The 22,230-nt window shown below is 37.4% G+C and overlaps 1 protein-coding gene and 1 long non-coding RNA gene across 6 annotated transcripts in view; both read right to left on the bottom strand.

Annotated features, from left to right (window-relative positions):
- Nucleotides 1-3,749: 3,749 nt before the first annotated feature.
- LOC131938644 (uncharacterized) lies at nt 3,750-5,079 on the bottom strand. Its single transcript, XR_009386318.1, has 4 exons — nt 4,964-5,079; nt 4,654-4,796; nt 4,193-4,257; nt 3,750-3,876 (listed from the first exon to the last, which is right to left on the bottom strand). It is a non-coding gene; the product is annotated as an uncharacterized LOC131938644 (long non-coding RNA).
- A 9,280-nt stretch (nt 5,080-14,359) lies between these two features.
- Nucleotides 14,360-22,230, bottom strand: part of LOC131938641 (uncharacterized) — a 55,833-nt gene continuing 47,962 nt past the window's right edge. For 4 of the 5 annotated variants that reach the window (XM_059296748.1, XM_059296749.1, XM_059296751.1 and 1 more), the window contains exons 3-7: nt 18,545-20,198; nt 18,189-18,286; nt 17,765-18,046; nt 17,143-17,415; nt 14,360-16,496 (exon numbers count right to left, since the gene is read on the bottom strand). In XM_059296748.1, the coding sequence (XP_059152731.1) occupies nt 16,323-16,496; nt 17,143-17,415; nt 17,765-18,046; nt 18,189-18,286; nt 18,545-20,198 (2,481 nt within the window). In that variant the 3' untranslated portion in view covers nt 14,360-16,322. Of the gene's footprint in view, nt 16,497-17,142; nt 17,416-17,764; nt 18,047-18,188; nt 18,287-18,544; nt 20,199-20,370; nt 20,878-22,230 lie in introns of those variants that run through there. The other variant, XM_059296752.1, reaches the window with a different exon arrangement.

The following is a 22,230-nucleotide window of genomic DNA, read 5'->3' as shown; positions in this document are numbered from 1 at the left end:
GATACATTATGGATACAATGGGCTACTGTGTGCGGTAGAATTTGCGCCTCAACAACTATGATGAAAGCAATATATTACCGGCTTTGATTACATTTAAATTGTTTAGATTTAGAAATCAATGTCAAGCGTAAAAAAAATACGTGTTTGCTAATGTAATTATGGAATCCTCTTAAAATATTGCGTCAGTCTGTCTTCTGAGACCGCAGCAACGCGCGGGACGGGTACGCTGGTTTAATATATATTTCTTCTATATAAATAATTCTCTTCATGGTTACCATAGAAAACACCAAGCGGTAAGCGCCCCTAGCAGCCCCCTCTCTTTCTCTCTATCTCTACTACCCCCATCCATACATGGTCTGGTGAGCTGTGGTTCAAGCTAAATGTTTACAATCGTAGAGCCGGGTTTATTGACAGCTATTAGGGGCAGATAATTTAGTTTGAAACGATTTTAAACTTAGTGGAGGTAACTCAGAGGGGGCTGCTTTCACTGGGAGGGGGGGGGGGTAGGGTTTGTGGGAAAGGAGGGTGGGGAGGGGGAGGTTATCGTCCTTAACGAGCTAGTGATAGTGTTTTAAAGCAAATATTTTCAGTGGCAGCATTGTTACTGTCGAATTCACAAATTATGAATTACTGAAAAGTAGAAAATGAAACAACTAAATAGCGGTGTATGATAGCGGCTCGTAAAATATAAAACACAATGTCAATACTTTTGTTATACCTAAGGAAAATAATAATATGTAACATGGATTCCTGAAATTTTGCCCTGTTTTAATTTTTAACGTTGGGATCCTCCATCAACATCCATACTCTCCTTTAGTATGTTCAGGCTTTTTTTTTCATTTATGGGAAGGGGTGATCGGAAAGTGTGACGACACATTTTTGCTTTCATCCGTTATTTCGGGCTTTAAAAGGTTGCTTTTGGTATTAATTCAATTATTAACTCAATGTTTATCGAGGTAAGTACATATTATAATAAACCGGGAGTGATCTCCCCTAAACTTTCTCGAATATTCTAATATAACACTACGGGGAATGGCAACTCGGGAAATAGACATGATTTTTAATCCACTTTAAATACTTAAACTTTTTAAAATAGAATAAAACCTCGTAGAAAAAAGAATTGCACACCAAGTGAACGCCAAATAAAGATGTGCATAATAGTGCGCAACATTATTAGTACTTTATAAATTTACGTGCGTTTTTTGAGAAATCGGAAATAGCGTAAATTAGTACTTCCTGTCAACGGAAATTACTCAAAATGTGTCAGAAGGCAGAGAATTAGATCTTTTACTTACATGTGAAACTTCATTTATCTATCTGAAATAGTACTCAAGTGATAGGCTTTTGAAAAATTCAAAGTAGAAAAAGTACCACTTTCGGTTATCGGAAATCGCTCAAAAGTTTATACGGATCTACGATTTTGATAAAATACTTATATATGAAATTTCATCAACCTAGCTGTAACGGTACTCAAGTAATCGTGTTTACACACAGACACACACAGACACACAGACATACGGACAAGATTGCAAAATTTTGTTTTTCCGTATCAGTGAGGTGTAAAACGTCGAGATTTGTTAAAAAAAATCTCGATTTTATTTTTGCACGATTACAAGACTTTCTCTATACTTCGTATATACAAGAAAGTAAAAATGCAGTTTCAGGGGAACGGCGGAGGGGGTTATGTGTTGAGGAGTGGTGTTTTTAAAGAGAGTGGTGGGGGGGGGGGGGGGGAGCGAAGATCTGGCTTTTTGTGAAAATGTGTTACAATTAGAGAAGGGGGGGGGTGGGTGCAAAATCGTCTGAAGAGTGAGTCGTCGTTAATGGATGACCACTTTATGATGACGTCACCATCATTTTGGGCGGTGGCTTTATGTGACGATATGTAACGAGAAAAAAGAGGGTTGAGTTAATGGCGTAGCATTTATTTTGCATTTTTTAAGGATACAAATAATAAAAACACTGCTTATTTTGTTTTACATGTGTGACGACATTGTGTTAACCAAATGTATTGAATAGTAGGACTTACAGATTATTAGTTCTCTCCCCCCCCCCTGAAGCAATTATCCCCTGTCATTTACCCCCCCGCCAAGGAGGACATCCCCCCCCCCCCGGACACACCTCTTAAGGTACAGCTGGGGTTAGGGTTATGGTTAGGGTTACGGCTAGGGTTAGGGTTACGGCTAGGGTTAGGGTTAGCGTTAGGGCTAGGGTTAGAGTTAGGGCTAGAGTTAGAGTTTGGGCTAGGGCTAGCGTTCGTGCTAAGGTTAGGGTTATGGTTAGCGTTAGGGCTAGGGTTAGAGTTAGGGCTAGAGTTAGGGTTAGCGTTCGGGCTAAGGTTAGGGTTAGCGTTCGGGCTAAGGTTAGGGTTAGGTTCAGAATTAGAGTTAGTGTTATGGTCAGGGTTAGGATTAAGGCTAGGATTAGGGTTAGTGTTATGGTCAAGTTTAGGCTGAAACCTAAGTCTAGAGTTGTTTTTGGTTATGTGTTAAGTTTTAGGCTGAGGTGAATGCTTAGGGTTTGGTCATTTTTTTATCGGTTAGGATTAAGGAAATACATAGGTATAGAGTTTGAGTTAGGATCATAACAAGAGGCCGGGGAGGGGGGGGGGATTCTCCAGGGTGGTTATTGACAAGGGGTAATTGCCCCGGGGGGTAAATACGGGAGGGGGGTCTCCTCCGGGGGGGGGGGGTAATTGACGGGGTGGGGGTAATGTCAGGTCCACTATTAGAAAGCCAAGATTCCAAACTTTGTAGCCTTATGTAGGTAATCTAATCTCATACAAGTTCTTGAAAGCAACATCAAAGACGAGAAACAAGAAGAGCCATCGTTGTCGGCTTATTTAACAGGGAAGTCTTAGTCTAAATCAATCCACGACAATGTCTTTAAGACAATAAACCTTAACTTTGCTTGAAATAACAATATCGTTCTTCATTCAGTCAAACTCAACATTATGGCTTCACTGAACTTTGTCATTGAAATGCATGTGTAGTTTGAAATGTGTGTCTGTTAAAATTGTACAGTTGATACCGAATATATCCAGCCTTTTTCTTCTTCGTTCAGCTGCTTTTCTTTCTGGATTTCTTTTCTTATCTTTTGTCAATCCAAGAACAAGTGTTGTATCCCCAAGATAGGTTGCTATCCCCAACTATAGAGCCTCATCTACACGGGAGATTGAACTCAGGACTTCTCGGTTTAGCAACCACGAACTTTTTTTATTTTGATTTTGGTATTGGCGTGTCAGTTTTCTTCTTTATTTAGTCGACATCTAAAGTTAAACAAAAACAGTTGCCTACCTCAGCAAAAGTCAATGTAAGCCAATTATGGCCAGTGTAGCAATTAGCAACATCAAAGTTGATTTGGATTCCATGCAACACTCATTCTATGCTTCTCTAGTGTGGAGGTCTTTATTATTAATATTATCCTGTTTGTTTGATACTTTTCTTTAACTTAATAATATTAACCATAGACACTTTTTGCCTGGAGTACAAACTGGGTCACAGTATTCTCTGGTAAACAATTAAGTTCTTTTCCAAATATATGCTCAGCTAATAGAAACAGCATTCCTAAATTATTTTATTTTTTTTTGTTCTTTTTTTTTAAAGGGCTTCAGCTGTTTTAATGTCAACTTGTGCTGGGAATACTATAACTACATACAACCCTTTAGCTTTCAATCACTTGCATCTTATGTACTAAGTAAGAAAACCAAATACATCAAATTTTGAGAAATAATTTATTTATGAAACCTACAATTGCATATAATTATAAAGCCAAACATTAATATATCAAGATTATTGCAATTATCACCATTTTCAGATTCTTGTTTAACTATGGTAGATGGAAGTATTAGTTGCCTTTTACATCACTTTTCAATTCCTGAAACAAAACAAAATGATTTTCTTAATCATCCATCTGAAATAATAAAATTAGCAAAAAAAATAAATCTTTAGTTTAAATTAGTTTAATACATCAAAACAAAACAAGAAAAAAGTGATTGAATGAGATGAATCATGGCATAGATATCTATAAAATTTTGCTTTAGTGATAAAGGGGGAAAAATTTAAGTTATTTTAAGTGAAACATATGCTAGAGAAATAAACTATTAGGCCTAATTTAAATAATTTAATTCCTTTCTCCCAAAACACTACATGTATCCTTAAAAAAAGAAAACTTAAAATTTATCAATATTTACCTTGTGTAAAAATTCTTATGTACATCTACTGTATCAGCTTGACGCTCATTAGGTATGCCTAGTTCCTGTTGAGCAGTTAAGACAGATTAAGTAAATAATACAAATTTGTAAGACAAACCACTAAATGATAATGTTATATATATATATATATATATATATATATATATATATATATATATATATATATATATATATATATATATATATATATATATATATATATATATATATATATATATATATATATATATATATATATATATATATATATATCCTTCCTGCAAATCAGCATATTTTGCAAAACAAATATTTAAAAAAATACATAATGATATTGTATCAATCATCACCACTGACTTGGTTTTACTAGGTAAAATATTTTTTAAATACAATATTTATACAAATAAAAATCTATCTCAATCAACATGTTCAAAATAAACCAAAGCAAACTTGTGATAACTTACCTGATTAATGTTTGAGAGGATTCACCCAGTTCTCGCCACTGAAGCAGATTAGATGCATGTGTTATAACACTTGTGATATACTGATTGCCATTTTGTGCACTTTTAGTCCTGGAGATCTATGTTGTAGGCATAGACTGTTAAACCTGGATAGTAATATTATAGAAGTAAATTATATCTAGTATAATATAAATATTTTAAAATATAAATGACACTAAATTATATTTATCATTATTGGAAATAAAAATGGTACAATTAAGTTATAAAAAAACAAATTATAAAATTTAAAGCAGCTTATTAATAATTGTCATACCTTTTCCTACTTTTATGTCAAATGTAAGAGGTAATAGAGAAAGAACATCTTGTGTCATTTAGTATGCTGTAGTCTTATTACTGGTAAAAATCAGATCTTCCCTTTTTTGGATGAACCTGTAAAAGAGAAATTACAACATTGATAAACACAATGAATATCATATCTAATCCTCAACTAGTTATCACCCCAATCCTAACCTCATTTTTTAAAACCAATTTCTAAATATGTTTTCAGAACAAATTTATGTTAAGTCTACCTATTTTAATGTTCAGAATACTAATATTTATCAAAACTACCTCCAGTTGAAATTCAAGATACCTTTATAAAAAGTTATTATGACTTTAACTTTGTGTAGTTGTTATTTAGGCTATTTGTTTAATTTATATTATTTAAATTAATATTTCATGCCTTGTTTTAAAAAGATCTACAAGTCTACTTTTAATTTTATGGTATAATCTGATAAAAATTAGGCTGCTACATCTGAAAACTAAGGTCAATGCAAAGACTTCCAAATTAACGATAAGTAGGCTTGTATAGATATTGTATATAATTACTAGCCCAATAGTATTACTCTACGACCAATGTATAGGACTAAATGTATCAGACCTAATTCCTATAATTAGGCCTACTAATTATTAAATAATTAATAGATCTAACAGTAGGATAATTACAATTATGGGCCTTAGGTGACATAGAGAGCTGAATACTTAACTAAACATTTTTAAAAATTATAGTAAGCTAAGTGAGTTGAATTATTTTATTTAGATAGGTCTAGGCTATAATATACTCTATAGCAGTCTATAGTGATAGTCGCAGAGTAGCGTATATCATAATCATTTCAAATTAAATCTATAAGCAACATTAAGCCTCTGCCTTGTTGCCTAATTAAAAACTAAAGCCTATTAAGCCTTTTCCTAATAAGCCTTTGGCCTAATTTAAATAACAGCCTATATAATATATAAATAGGCTAAACTACTTGTAAGACCTAATAGACTAATGACTAAGAGAGTGCTAGGCCCCTTTCCGATATTATATAATAAATGCTTGATCGATATCATAATATCTAACACTGATTACATTAATTTACATAAGGCTATACCATCTTAACTATGGCTAATACTTTTTCTACTAATAAAATAGGCTATCTCTAGTTTAAACTTAGGCCTAATAGTAATTAGTAATTATAATTAAGTAGGCCATTTTATGACATTTATAAAATTTTTAGTAGATGGCCGAGCCTTAAATTTAAATACTAAAATAGATTTAGCATACTATGCCTATTGTTGGTCTAATTAATAATTTATTTTTCATTTAGAATTTTAGATCTCCAAAAGATAGGCCTAGGTCCTAAATAAATTATTTTTATTTTATTGAGCCCGCCTTAATGTATAAGATGTGATCTGTTTTTTTAATAAAAATAACCCTACACAATACTAGTGATTTAACTAATATCTAGTACTACTTTAGGCCTATTTAATTATTTATTAGTAGGCTGAATAAAATCTAAAGCTATACTTTATTACTATATTTGCCTATTATTCTATAATTAATTTATGTTTTCTTTCAATACATAGTAGATCCTGTGGTACCTCAACATTCTAGTGCCTCGACATACCAGATTTTTTAAATACGAGCAGTTGAGCGAGTAATATTTCGCTTTGAGTTACGCGCAAAATTTGAGATACCGTATTTCACAGTTCATGTAAAAGAAATACCCCCAAAAAGATGCAAATGATTATTTATCGCAGCTATTTAATTATAATAATAAGCGTATTACTCATATTTGCAGCATTATGAAACGGGGGAAAGAAATAAACTTCCTAAACAAGTTTTATTTTAAGCTACCAGCACACGAAAGTGACTTAAATTAAGCATGGCAAAAAAGAAGAGAAAAGCTGTCACGAAAATTAAGCTAACGTAATAATTTTATTTAGTATTTAGGCCTTACGTTTAAGTCTTAAGTGCAACAATGCTCAGTGAATTTTAGCCATTAATGGCATTAAGTTTAGGAATGATGTGTACTTGTGTAGCTTTAACTTTAGTATATTTTTAGACCTAAGCCTAATCTTGTAGATATAGATCTACAAACAATTTGAAATAGAAGAGATTTAAAATTGAGTAGATCCTAAAGGACAGTATGCCACAGAAATAATTATCTTTCTATCTAGTCAATCTAGACTAGTGCTACTGAAAAATTACTAGATTTTCTAGATCTAGATTCTATCATTTACTTTACTTTCGACGCACTAGGCATACTTTTAACTTTTTCTCTCTAGTTAGTCAATAATGTAGATTTCTAGATCTAAATGTAAATCCTGATCTTGTAGATTTGATTTACGTAGGTTTTACATCAGTGTAAATCGTTGATCAAGTAGATCTAGTCTAGATCTGGACTAGCTCTCGTCAAAACAAAATGGCTGGAATATTAGCGTCAAAACACCTACAGTTTATGCTTTCCTAATTGTGGAGAGCATGTTTAATTGTTGTTTTATTTTCAACGACAGTGTTGACTGAGAAACCACCAAAGGGTTTTATTCTCAGCGACACAGTCGGAGAGAGGCTCAACGATTCTGTCGTTGAGATGATCCGCATGGGGTGGTTAAGTAGAGTCATTCAGCTATTGAGGTCAATGACCTAACTGATCACAAATAGCGCAAATCGAGTAGAGTTGTAAGTCGGCTTTGTCGAGATTGCGCATCCTGCCTGCTAATTTTAAGTGTCTTTGTTGTCTCATTTAGTTGTAGGCCTAATAGGTGCTTGTGAATGTGTTGTTGGACGCTGGGTTAGTACTGTGGGGTGTGGGGTGTTTGCATGCTGTTAGTACTAGATCTATATATAGTCTGATGTTTGGGGGTATACAGAGGTCAACAGGATGTTATCGCTTTGTGAAGGCAGGGTATGAAGAGGCGGAGAGGGGCGGGGTAAATACGTCATTTGTTTTTATTGGACGGATGTGTGGCACAGATTCTGAGTGTCAGGTACGCCCGCACTGTTGGTCATGCGTGACAATGACGTCACAGCGATACAAACACCCTCCTCCCTCTCCACGCCCCAGTTAAGAGGTGGGTATGCCTATGTGACGTTGTGGTAAAGACTAGGCTATCGCGTACCTTATTTGGTTAGAACTCATGACACGCAGATGAAGTTATGAACTAAAGTGGCAAGCAGATAAAGTTAAGGACTAAAGAGGCAAGCAGATAAAGTTGGGGGGGGGGGGAATGTTACAACTAGACAAACATTATTTCATGTACTACAATCAAAGAGTTACTATACATCAACTCTTTGACTACATAATTGTTGTATTTATTCACAAGCGTCACAGAAGACACGTTAATGAACATCACTAATTGACCGGCCGAAAGATACCGCACGTTTAAGGCTAATCGAGCTATTGTCCACACGTGGATCACCCTGGGCTGTTGTTGGTGCGTCTTTAGAGGACTGTCTTCATTTGCCTGTTGGTGCGTCTTTAGAGGGCTGTCTTCATTTACCTGTTGGTGCGTCTTAAGAGGGCTGTCTTCATTTACTTGTTGGTGCGTCTTTAGAGGGCTGTCTTCATTTGCCTGTTGGTGCGTCTTTAGAGGGCTGTCTTCATTTACCTGTTGGTGCGTCTTTAGAGGGCTGTCTTCATTACCTGTTGGTGCGTCTTTAGAGGGCTGTCTTCATTTGCCTGTTGGTGCGTCTTTAGAGGGCTGTCTTCATTTACCTGTTGGTGCGTCTTTAGAGGGCTGTCTTCATTTACCTGTTGGTGCGTCTTTAGAGGGCTGTCTTCATTTGCCTGTTGGTGCGTCTTTAGAGGGCTGTCTTCATTTACCTGTTGGTGCGTCTTTAGAGGGCTGTCTTCATTTACCTGTTGCTGCGTCTTTAGAGGGCTGTCTTCATTTACCTGTTGGTGCGTCTTTAGAGGGCTGTCTTCATTTACCTGTTGGTGCGTCTTTAGAGGGCTGTCTTTATTTACCTGTTGGTGCGTCTTTAGAGGGCTGTCTTTATTTACCTGTTGGTGCGTCTTTAGAGGGCTGTCTTTATTTACCTGTTGGTGCGTCTTTAGAGGGCTGTCTTTATTTACCTGTTGGTGCGTCTTAAGAGGGCTGTCTTTATTTACCTGTTGGTGCGTCTTTAGAGGACTGTCTTCATTACCTGTTGGTGCGTCTTTAGAGGGCTGTCTTCATTTACCTGTTGGTGCGTCTTTAGAGGGCTGTCTTCATTTACCTGTTGGTGCGTCTTTAGAGGGCTGTCTTCATTTACCTGTTGCTGCGTCTTTAGAGGACTGTCTTCATTTACCTGTTGGTGCGTCTTTAGAGGGCTGTCTTCATTTACCTGTTGGTGCGTCTTTAGAGGGCTGTCTTCATTTACCTGTTGCTGCGTCTTTAGAGGACTGTCTTTATTTACCTGTTGGTGCGTCTTTAGAGGGCTGTCTTCATTTACCTGTTGGTTCTTCCATTTTATCATCTTAGGCTCTTTTTATCGGCTGTATCGTCTCTCAACACTCTTTAATGAGCTTTTAATTCAGGCCGACACAGATCGGAATTTATCACACAATTGGCGTTATATTTGTAATTTATTTCATGGGGAAATATGGCGATCATTACACCACAAATGAGGGGAGATATGGCGATCAGTACACCACACACGTGGGGGACATATGGCGATCATTACACCACACATGTGGGGGAGATCATTACACCACAGATGTGGGGGAGATATGGCGATCATTACACCACACACGTGGGGGAGATATGGCGATCATTACACCACACATGTAGGGGAGATAAATATGGCGATCTTAATGCCTTAGACGTGTGATCTTGTATGGCGATCATTACACCACAGATGTGGGGGAGATATGGCGATCATTACACCACACACGTGGGGGACATATGGCGATCATTACACCACACACGTGGGGGACATATGGCGATCATTACACCACACACGTGGGGGAGATATGGCGATCATTACACCACACACGTGGGGGACATATGGCGATCATTACACCACACACGTGGGGGACATATGGCGATCATTACACCACACATGTAGGGGAGATATGGGGATCATTACACCACACACGTGGGGGGGATATGTCGATCATTACACCACACGTGGGGAGATAAATATGGCGATCTTGTTGATCAACACCCTGCAGTGCTCCGGCCGGACCAGGGAGAGGGGTGAAGGACGGCGGTCAGCACACGTGTGTAACGAGATGGACGACCGGCCTGGCACGGATCACTCAACTCATATAGTACCAGATGTAGTAGCCTACCCCGCACCGACACTTTAACCCTTTATTTACGGAATTAGGTTCTGAATGAAATTTTTTCTTAAACAATGTGTTATCACATTGCTTTTGGCACATTTAAAGCATATGTCAAAGGAAATTTAGTTTAAATAATTTTTAATGGCCCAATCAGATATTGGTACTTATAAGTACCGTCAGGAATGTAGGACATTTTTTCCAAAAAAATTTTTTTTTACAAAACAGGAACAAACGATAAAATTTATTAACTAATAACATGACAATCATTATAACAGTCATTTTTTGTAATTTTCACATATAAATACAGCACAAGGTATATCTTGAGTACGATTTTTATTGGATTTTATATCGGAACACATCCTAGACCTCAAACACAGCAAAAGTTGCCGACATGTCATGCTCCCTCATTCTTGTCTGTGGTCATTCTGGTGTAGCAACGGTTGCCGGACTGTACATGCTTTTGCTGGAAGCTTCCAATAGCTATTACTTACAATGAGCCGCATAAACAAACAAAAGCCTAGTCATTCGGTACACCACCACTAGTAATACTAGTATAATTGTGGCCTACTAGAATGTTATGACAAGTCTACACTGCAGTGTAAAGTTCATAAATAGAAGTGAGCTCAATGTGTTTAGGATAGTCGAAGTGGCCTACTGTTTCCTGTTTATGGATTAAAATTTACCATATAGATCTATACTATATGCAGAAGTCTTTAGTAAGGACTATTACTAGTCTACAGGTATACATTACGTAAATACTAGTTATTGCAGGCACAACAGTTTATTCCAGTAAATATAACTAACAAATTAAATCTTACTACTAGAACTAGGCTTTGGCATACAAATAAAGTATACTAAACCTAGTAAACGAGCCTGCAACTGCTACCTTTATTCTTGTTATTCTTTTACTACTAGAAATCAACATGTAATTACAATATTTCTTAGGTAAACCATATGCTAACCTTCTTAGAAATGTATAAATATCATTTTTTGAGTACATTTCGATAATTAATTATCAAAAAAAGATTTATGTCACTCCACATAAAAAATCTGCCATTTCCTAAAAATCCTAAAAAAATGACCATGTGCCCTGACGGTACTTATAAGTCCACTTGTAAACATCGATCTAATACAAAGACAATTTGATTAAAATTGTATAACTAGAAGTTGAACACGTTTGCCTGACTATTGGAGATGCCAATAAAAAATATTTGGGGATGAAAACTTCAAGAATAAGGTAAAACAAAGGGAAATCAGGAACGTGTGTGAGAACGTTACAGAACAATTTTAAACTACCGATATAGCAAGACATTGAAATTGGCGCCACACCAAAAATTTTCAAAATACATCGATCCCTCCAACCACCGGTGACTCAGGGGAGATAATACTATAAATTACATCAATAATTTTTTAAAATTCGTATTAAATTAAAAATAATAATGGCACTTAATTAAAGTGGTACTTATAAGTACCGTCAGTAGATAAAGGGTTAACGGGCCCGTGATAAGGTCAGCTATCCATTTTAGTCAGACGGCGCACGCTCTAGTGAGGTCAGAGGTCAAGTATTGACTAGCCAGTCACGCGGGTTGAGAGCGCAGTGGTTCAACTTTTGACCATCAAAACAACAGATGCGGACCCAACCAGCTGCGCGCGCATCCCATGTTTTCATGTGTAATGGCCTTGAGCGCCATGACACTTCATGGGCCCCGGACTCAAGGTTGCGCCCATTAACTACTTCATGCTTATTTTTACCTCCCCTTTCCGTATCACAATTAAAACAACATCGTACACACACCTCTGTTTCTCCAAGTTAAACCCGATCAGATAAGGGTAAAATGGCAGATCTTATGATGTCGAAACTTAAAAGATTTAGTATGTAGATTTACTTTCATAAACATATCTCCCTTTTATTATCGTAAACTGCGTGGATCAAAAGCACCCAGTTATCTTTCCTATGTTATTGTATACAAAATATAAACATCAAATTATAATTACTAACTCTTATTTAAACTAAACTTAAATAATGCACTGGAACTGGATATACACTTAAGTTCTCCGATAAAATGAAAATTTTAATAGAGATGATTCAAAATTAGACAAATGACAGATTTTGTTTACAAAATACACATTAAAAAAACAACACTTTATAATTGAAAACAAAATTATTGTTGTCAAGAAATCAAGTATTTATTTTTCTTACATGACTCGGGGGAGCTAGACATTTGTCATTCTCACATCAGAAGTTCAGGTTTTGTATTCACACTTTACACATAGGGCACATATTTACACATTTTAGAACCTCTGTCTTACATACAGTACTGCGGCTATTTTATACAAAGTAGCATTCTGAATGTAGAAAAAACTATTTTAAAAATAATAAAAATATATAAATTTCAAAATATCTTGGCCTATTTAAAAGATCAATATTTCATTTAAAAATAAAAATGTATACAATTTGAAGTTGACAAATAGGGGCCTACTTTAATTAATTAAAACTAGTTATAAAAACAGTGACATAGCTACTGAATTTACTTTGATATGATAACCAATTAATAATAAAAATTACAAAACCATATAATCCCACTATGTTGACATCCACACAGCACCACTAAACCTGACATCCACCCTATCTCCACACCACATCCACCCTAAATCCACACCACATCCACCATATATCCGTGTCACATCCACTTCCCTATACAGCTCTACAGATTGTACTACATAGCCTGGAGACAGCTATCAATTCTCCATCTACAATTTGGCTTCTGCTTGTCCTACGGCTATATTTATATCACACACAAATATGAAACCAGTGCAAAAGTTGTTTAAAATTTAGGAGATACGAAACAAAATCTGAAAAGCTAAATCCCTTTGGTGTGTGTTAACCACCTGCTAGAACGTTAAAAAAAATGAAATCTTGCATACCTAAATCCCTGATATAAATAAAAGGATGCACTATCCACTACAGAACCAATTTTCCGTTCTTGAATAAAGTACCCAGGTTAAATAAAAAGATAAAAAAATTCCCACCAACATGTAAACAAACATGAAGCAAGGTCAATGCGACCTGGTCAAATGAGAGGTGAATTCAAGCTGTATGTGGAGATAAGTTCAAACTTCTGTTTAGTTACCAAACACTAGTTACTCAACTAACTCAATAAAAAAAGCTCATGAATGTATTCTGCAAACAAAGATATGTGAACCCTATCCTGTGTAAATCAATAGGCCTACTTGTAATAAATATTTGAAAATAAAAATTTAACCTAGATAAAAGCACATCTTAAGTGTACATTGTTATGGTTTGTAAATTATTTTAATGGAATATATTTAGAAATTAAATAACAACAGCTTCTATACATAAACTCAAACAAATGGCAGTTTAATGTGACCTTGACTACATCGAAAGGTCGAAATGTCAAGGAGAACCAATGGGCAAATTAAAATAGAACACAAGAAGTTTTTAAGTCATCTTAAAAACTAGTGTTTAAATACAGTAACCTTGTGTCCAAACTCCAAAAATTCAGTAATTTAAAGTCAAGTGTTTCAATTTTGGTAGTTGACAATAAAACGAAAAAAATAAGAAAACAAATATAAATAAAATAAAAATCAGCCACTCCAAACATTGAAGCCACTTACAATCACAAAGATAAAATACCGGAGTACAATAATCTAGTCTATGCCCATTATGCCATCAATACAACATCTAGGGTCCTTAACCTTGATTGGATCTACACCTTTAATCCTTAATAAAAAATTTGATAAACTTTTGGTCCAATTATTTGTGGTTAAGAGCCCATGATATAATAAACAACAACAACAACAAACTATATTTAATCTTAAAATAAGATCTAAAAAGCAAATAAATAAATATAACAAGACTAGTCAAAACAAAATCCAATTCAGAGATTTAAATAAGCAACAACTTAATAAGTGTTGTATAGTGGTGAGTAGCGTGAAAAAAAAATCAGATTGGTGAAAACAGCATCGAGGTGATTTGCAGTAACAGGAACAGCTTCAAGTATTAAATGCACATATACTCAACAACAATATCTGGGCACAAGTGCAGTAACATCCCAACTTGGGCCAGATGCTTCAGGTCTTCATAGAAGAGGATGGAGGCATGGTATAGGCCAGGGCTGAAATCTGCATGAGAGAACTTAAAGACTACAGTTAATAACGTAGTCAAATGTCAATCAGCTACTAACTGGTTTAATTACTCTAAAACTTCTTCAACTTGTCAATAAAACGTGGTAGATTAACCTGCAGCTATTATAGACCTGAAGCATCAAGTCCAAAGAGAAGAAAAACTGAAGACGAAGCAACAAATGATGAAGGCCAAGAGTAAACAAAAGTCCTGGTTTGAATGAAAGCACCTGGAATACAGTGGGGTAGGACAGGACTAAAGATACAGTTCATATCACAGATGAGAGTTGGTCTAGCTATGCAGGTGACTTTCTCAATGGCCACCATAATCAAAATAGGGCCAAGTTTCTCAATTTGATTAATACGGTGATCCGTAATTAGAAAAAAAAAATATTTATTTACAAAAATAATTAGACCCCCACCAGCTCTGAGAGTCACATGCATAGACTAAATTTATGGTACATATCTACATACTGAGGCGTGTTGGGTAACTAAGGGACAAATTTTCTCCCTCAACTAAGGGAAATATCTCCCTTAACTAATTCAAGCAAAAGGAATTAGCCTTTAATATAGAAACAGAACTGCTGAAATTTTATAACCTGTTATGTCCTGTTTTATGGGGGGTTTAGTTGGTATAAAATTTGGTTTTAAATTTATTAAATTCTATCACACAACATATCAAACATTTTTTATAATAATTAAATAAATGAAATTGACAGTACAAGCTATTTTAAAATTTCAGCACTTCCATTTTAGTAGTAAAAGCTAAATCCTAGCCTTGTATCAGAGAAAAAGGGAGCTTACTAACATTGCAACATTAGAAGATACTGTGAGGGTTGTTTCAATATGGCAATAATTTAGCATTCACCAGTTTGGTGTCTGTTTGATGACAAGAATACCGCTATGGTTTCACCAGAAACATATAACATCTAAACATGGAACACTGGTTTCACACAGAAAAATTATTTACACACCAAACATTGATTGCATGAAACAAATAATTTTGATGTGTACATTTCATTAGTTCTGTCCCCTTATGAAATCACTGCGCCCCAGTGACCAGAGCTAACATGCTGACTTAGTTGTCACAAATTTATTGCATTTATTTTTCATTCATCAACATACTAAGCAGTTTTGTATTGATAGAAACAACAACAAAGTGTGTGAGATGTTGCAGACACATCCAGTATTCTATTTATATCTATTTATATACATAATACGAGTAACATATCCAGACATTGATGTACTCACATCATAAATGCCTACATTATTTCTGGTCAGCAGAAAATTAGTTTGACTTTACTATACAAATTATACAAGAGCAGATAAATGCAGATGTTTGATTGGGTTGAACAGAGTTGTCTCAGCTTAACAAGGTGAAGGTTGTGAGTGAACTCTGCTGACTGCATAGGTGTGTGTGAGGGTGTACCAGGTAGCTTGCAGAGCCCTGAGCCTAAATAATGCAGTCTAAACATGGGAATCCATGCAGTCAAAACATGGGAATCCCTGGAGTCTAAACATGGGTATCCATGCAGTCAAAACATGGGAATCCCTGAAGCCTAAACATGGGTATCCATGCAGTCAAAACATGGGAATCCCTGGAGTCTAAACATGGGTATCCATGCAGTCAAAACATGGGAATCCCTGGAGTCTAAACATGGGTATCCATGCAGTCAAAACATGGGAATCCCTGGAGTCTAAACATGGGTATCCATGCAGTCAAAACATGGGAATCCCTGGAGTCTAAACATGGGTATCCATGCAGTCAAAACATTTGAGTACAAAATGCTGGAATCTCTGGCACAACCATACAGTCTTCACTTGGAGAAGCAGCTGATAAGATGACCATCTACCAAGTGATTTCACAGATCACATGAGATATGACTGAGGTGAAAAAAAATATTCTGATATGAAAAACGTGTCGACTCAGCAGTTGTATAACAGTTCTTCACTCAGTCAAGGGAGAGGCACATTGTAATGGCGGTCATCTTCTGCTATCAAGTCCACTTCTGGCCAGTCAGCAGGGACATCATCTGGGAACATGCAGTCAAAGTCCTGCTGACCACACTGGGCGAGCCGCAGCACTCTGATCCTCACTCCCAATGTGTAGCCCAGCAAACACATCTCCACCTTCAAACATAACACAATCAAATGGTTAAACACACATTGAATCAATCAAACAAAACACAAACAGTTAAACACACATTGAATCAAACAACCAAAACACAAACAGTTAAACACACATTGGATCAAACAAACAAAACACAAACAGTTAAACACACATTGAATCAAACAAAACAATCAAATAGTTAAACACACATTGAATCAATTAAACAAAGCACAATTAAACAGTTAAACACATTGAATCAATCAAACTAAACACAATCAAACAGTTAAACACACATTGAATCAAACATAACACAAACAGTTAAACACATTGAATCAATCAAACAAAACACAATCAAACAGTTAAACACGCATTGAATCAATCAAACAAAACACAATCAAACAGTTAAACACACAGTGAATCAATCAAATAAAACACAATCAAACAGTTAAACACACATTGAATCAATAAAACTAAACACAATCAAGCAGTTAAACACACATTGAATCAATCAAACAAAACACAAACAGTTAAACACACTGAATCAAACAAAACACAATCAAACAGTTAAACACACATTGAATCAATCAAACAATCAAAAAGATACAAATGAACAATCCAAACGTAACAAACTGAATCAAATATTCTACAAGTAGTGGTGAGACAGACCTGCTCCAAGCCTCCACTATCTCCCACAGTATTTAAATGGTTTTTCAAGAAGTCGGAGACAGTCTCTGAAGTGTCCCTGGCAAAAAGCAGGTGTGAAAAGATGGGCACGTCCTCCCCATCGTCCATCTGACACCTCAAGTTCACCAAGTTCAGAAGCATCATGATCTTCAGTCCTTCCATCAGTTCAAGGTCAAATGTGGCATTTGTATTTAGCAAACAGATTGTTCGTTTTTCACGCTCTTCACGGGAAGGTAAGTTACAGACTTCTTCAATCTGTAAGTTTAAATTAAAACCAACAGATCAGTTTTCACCACTCCTGGCATTAAACAACCAAAAACAGTTGGTAATAAAAGTAAAATTTTGCTGGAAAAGTTAAACTTACTGTTGCATAGAGGGAGAAAGTTAAACTTACTGTTGCATAGAGGGAGAAAGTTAAACTTACTGTTGCATAGAGAGAGAAAGTTAAACTTACTGTTGCATAGAGGGAGACAATTAAACTTACTGTTGCATAGAGGGAGAAAGTTAAACTTACTGTTGCATAGAGGGAGAAAGTTAAACTTACTGTTGCATAGAGGGAGAAAGTTAAACTTACTGTTGCATAGAGGGAGAAAGTTAAACTTACTGTTGCATAGAGGGAGAGCGCACACTTGGACAGAGACGCCAGCCTGTCCTTACAGTGGCCGGGCAGTCTGTTAGCAAACGTCCAGGAGGGGAAGTTGATGGAAGGGTCACTGTAAAGGTCGTGTAAGCTGTCCATGATGCCGATGATGCCTGACCAGCGCTGTGTCACACGTTCACCATTGACCAACACCTGGAACAGCACACTCCGCAGTGCACAGTAGTTGTCTCCCCTTATAACACACAGCCTATGCTGGGATAACACAGGAGTTATCTGCTTGTAGCCCTATCACAGAAAGAAAATCAGTTATAGTTTTATTCCTTGATTTACTATGGACTGAATTCTAATTAATGGATTTTAACAAAGCCTTATTTTGTATGGAATAACAGGTAAATAATGGTATGGTTGATTAATTATTTCTAACTACCTCTTTCATGGTCTTGGCTTTATCTGTGTCCCCTTTCCACTCCTTTTCTGCATACTCAGCTATCAACATGGGCGTGGAGATGTTGGTGACACCCACTTCTACAGGATCAACAAACATTTAATCAATGTATTTCTTAAAGACCACATGAAATATCAAGTTCTAAAAATGTAAAGTTATAAGTGATTAAAAATCAGTTATAATATTTCTGTCATGCTAATAAAGAAGTTGGGAAAAGTCCATGAAGAATATGGCAAAAAAAACCCTGTCTAATAAAAAATACAAATCCCAAAAATATCAGTTGTGACGTGTAACAGAGGAAAAAAACAAAACAAAAGAAAAAAAACAAGAGTAATTACCAGTGTGATCAAGCTCCATGGCTACCTGTCCAGCACCATCTTGACCAGGCAGGAGTGTTATGTCCCCATCCCCCAGCAGGCTGTCAGACCTGAGCCTCTCCCCTGTGTGTGAGTAGTCGGCCAGGTCCCAGACGTACTCCACACTGCTGGCACGTGAGCTGCGGCTGGAGTCTGAGCAGGCTGAGCTGGGCACACGCTCCCACTTGGTCCTCATCTTGCCCAGGACCTTGGAGTCTATGGCCCGCGGCTTGCTGTGGGCATGATGAGGTTTGTGTGTTGTGGAAGACTTGCTGCCAGTTAATGACGGCTCAGCGTTTCCGTTCTCTATAAGTTCATGAAGTTTGGATGTAATAGATTCAAACTCTCCTTGAATATCGTGCAACTCGTATTCCAAACTCTCCAAGTTTTTCTCTGTGGTAGGCTCAATCTCAATAGGCTTGGCTGTGGCTGCTATGTCAGCAGCGTCAGAAATGAGGATAGACGAGGGGTCACCCAGGTGCCTGTCCAGACTGCGGCTTCTTCGTACAAAGCGAACAGGTAGACAGTCAGGGGTGGGTGAGCGAGATTTGTTATACTCCTCAGCAAAGCTGGACCACTCGTGGATCCTCTGCATGAGTGACTGTTTAAACTGCAGGTCTGAGTCTGACTGCTGGAACTGTGGCAGGGCGGACATCTTGTCCCTGCTGTCATCCTCAGCATCCCAGTCTATCTCCTCAAGGCTGGAGTTGAAGCTTCTTAGAGACTCTGACGCGTCCAGTGACGGGTCGTAGTCCATTTCCTGATCCTCACCACGTGACCACTCCTGCGTCCTGCCGGGCAAGTGACCGCGGACAGCTGAACGCCCCCTGGTGGCCGGAACCCTGTTCCTATGACAAGGTGAAGATTCTGTTGATAAGACTTTAGGAGAGAATGTAGTAAAGTCTGTCTCTTGGCAGGAAGTATGGTTGACCCCTGTGTTCTCAGTCATGTGACAGGGAAGACCTGGTTTACCCAGAGAGCTCTGCCTGGAGCCAGTCCTGCTGGCCTGCTCTGAGGCAAACTTCTCCACCAGGGGGTCGACATTGGATCTGAGACTGAGGTTGATGTAGCTGGAGTCTGTGTCAGCAGTGCTGGGGTAGCTCCTGCTGGACAGGATGCCACTCTTCTCACTGCTGCAGTCTGACAGTGTGTCCAGCCCTGGTTTAGCACTGCGGCCGATGCTGTTCAGCCCAGCGTCGTGCCCGTGGTGCGCCCTGTACAGCATCTGGAGATTGCGCTCCTTCAGGGAGCCGGGGGAGAAGTTTTCTTTTAGAGAGCTGCTCAGCTTGGACCCACGGCACTCCTCCAGGTAACCAAATTCATCGTAGCCACTCTCCGCTGTGCAGGTGGAGTAGAAGGAGTCTCTGTTGGCGCTGTTCTCACTGTACAGGCTCTGGCTCATCTCAGAGCCGCCCACTCCAATAGCAGAGTCTTTGTCTGATGCAGGGGACGGTGATTTAGGGCGGGAATGGTGTGGTTTACGTGGACGTAAACGAATACCTTCTTCAGCTTCCAGAGTTGGAGGCCTGGATCCTAGGCTTACCCCGTATCCAGGGGCATAGTACACAGAGGGAGTGGACTTCTTGCTGTTGGAGTTACCCATCTTGTCCTCATCCACCTCACTATCAGATGGCTCCTGGGATCAAAGAGAAAATATTTGTTAATAAACAAGTATACATATTTTATTTACAAACACTGAAAAAAAATAATCTTTAAAGTAAAAAAAAAAATATTAAGAGTATAAAGTACATTTTTAAACAAAATGTAAAACATGAAGACAAATTTTTTTCATGACAGGAACGTGTTACCTTTGTAAAACCATTTGTGGCTAGCGAGTTTCGAATGTTTTCATAATATCTAAGCTTAGAGAGCAGAACTCTCCTGGACGGTAACCTCACGGTCTCTCCCGTGGACATCGTGTCAGGCTGGGCTGGGGTCGTGGATAGAGTCATTATACTATGGTCTTAATGACTAGTAGCTAATTACAGCACCACACGGTGAAAACGAATATTTTAACTTAAAACTTTTGAACGGACGCATATCCTTGAATCTACTTCGACAAATGACTGCGCCGATCAAATTAAAAACTATTTATACGGAAATCGAGGGATGCACCCCGAACACCATATCGAAACAAAATAGGAAACAAACGATATAAATGAGGCGTAGAGGGAAAAATCCTTATAATATACGGCGCAGTGTGGTGATTCTACTAGACAAATTTCCCAGCGCGTGCAACAAATAAATCACGCCTTCCCATTGGATGAGGTCATACAGTACTATTTCTATATTTAGAATAAATTTAGGTCAGCTATAGAAAGCAACAGAAATTCTGCGAAAATTTAGGTCGCAGTTCATGTACGTTGTAGCGGATTCTCCCTAGCGAGAATACCTGGCAAGGAAGTATGGAATAAATAGATATCCTTTCCGTTTAGATCAGGGGTCTCCAAACTACGGCCCGCGGGCCGAATGCGGCCCGCAAGGTCCTCTCATCCGGCCCGCGGAGATCTTTTTGTCCACGGAAAAAAATGTCTGTTAGAGTTGGCTGAGGAACTTTGCCCAGAAAATTCAAAACAATTTTAAAATTTTGCTTTGGGTGCAAATACCTTTGCCTACCGTGTTGCAGACATTGGTGAAAACATCGTGACTCAAATAGCGAAAAATGCAAGCACGTTTCACTATTTTTTAATTGCAATGGATCAGTCGCTGGACAGCTGCTCCACCTCTCAACTGCTTGTTACTTTCTCGTATATACGAAGTATAGAGAAAGTCTTGTAATCGTGCACAAAAATCACATTAAATTTGGACAGTTTTCACCGTTTTACTCCTCAGTCCTTCATCACATCCGGGATATAGAAGACTTATTTTAATCGGGCAAAAATTATAAACTCAGATATATACAAATTTTGGCGTTTTATGCGTAATGGAGTTGGAAAAACTGGATTATCCAATTCTGTCCGTGTGTGTGTCCGTGTGTAAACACGATAACTTGAGTACCGTTACAGCTAGGTTGATGAAATTTCATATATAAGTTTTTTATCAAAATCGTAGATCCGTATCAACTTTTGAGCGATTTCCGATAACCGGAAGTGGTACTTTTTCTACTTTGAATTTTTCAAAAGCCTATAACTTGAGTACTATTTCAGATAGATAAATGAAATTTGATATGTAAGTAGAAGATCTAAATTCTCTACCTTCTGTCAAATTTTGAGTAATTTCCGTTGACCGGAAGTAGTAATTTACGCTACTTCCGATTTCTCAAAAACACATGTAAATTTATAAAGTACTAATAATATTGCGCACTATTACGCACATCTTTATTTAGCGTTCACTTGGTGTGCATTTCTTTTTTCTACGAGATTATATTCTATTTTAAAAAATTTGAGTATTTAAAATGGATTAAAAATCCTGTCTAGAACTCTATATCCCGAGTTGCCATCCCCCGTAGTGTTATATTAGAATATTCGAGAAAGTTTAGGGGAGATCACTCCCGGTTTATGTTCATTAGGGGTGTGGATGAAGACATGAACATAAAACAAGAGCTGGCTTCCCTACATAATATGTGTGGCACTGTTGCCGGAGAGGATAAATTCAATGAGCTAAAGAAAACATATTTGCTGATAATAACTTTGACTGGACTAACCTCAGTTACCTGACTGTTGATGGGG

Source organism: Physella acuta, unplaced genomic scaffold (genome assembly GCF_028476545.2).
Source record: "Physella acuta isolate Inbredline_101_S28 unplaced genomic scaffold, ASM2847654v3 ptg000254l, whole genome shotgun sequence".
NCBI classification, from domain to species: domain Eukaryota; kingdom Metazoa; phylum Mollusca; class Gastropoda; family Physidae; genus Physella; species Physella acuta.
This window is presented reverse-complemented; position numbering and strand designations above follow the sequence as displayed.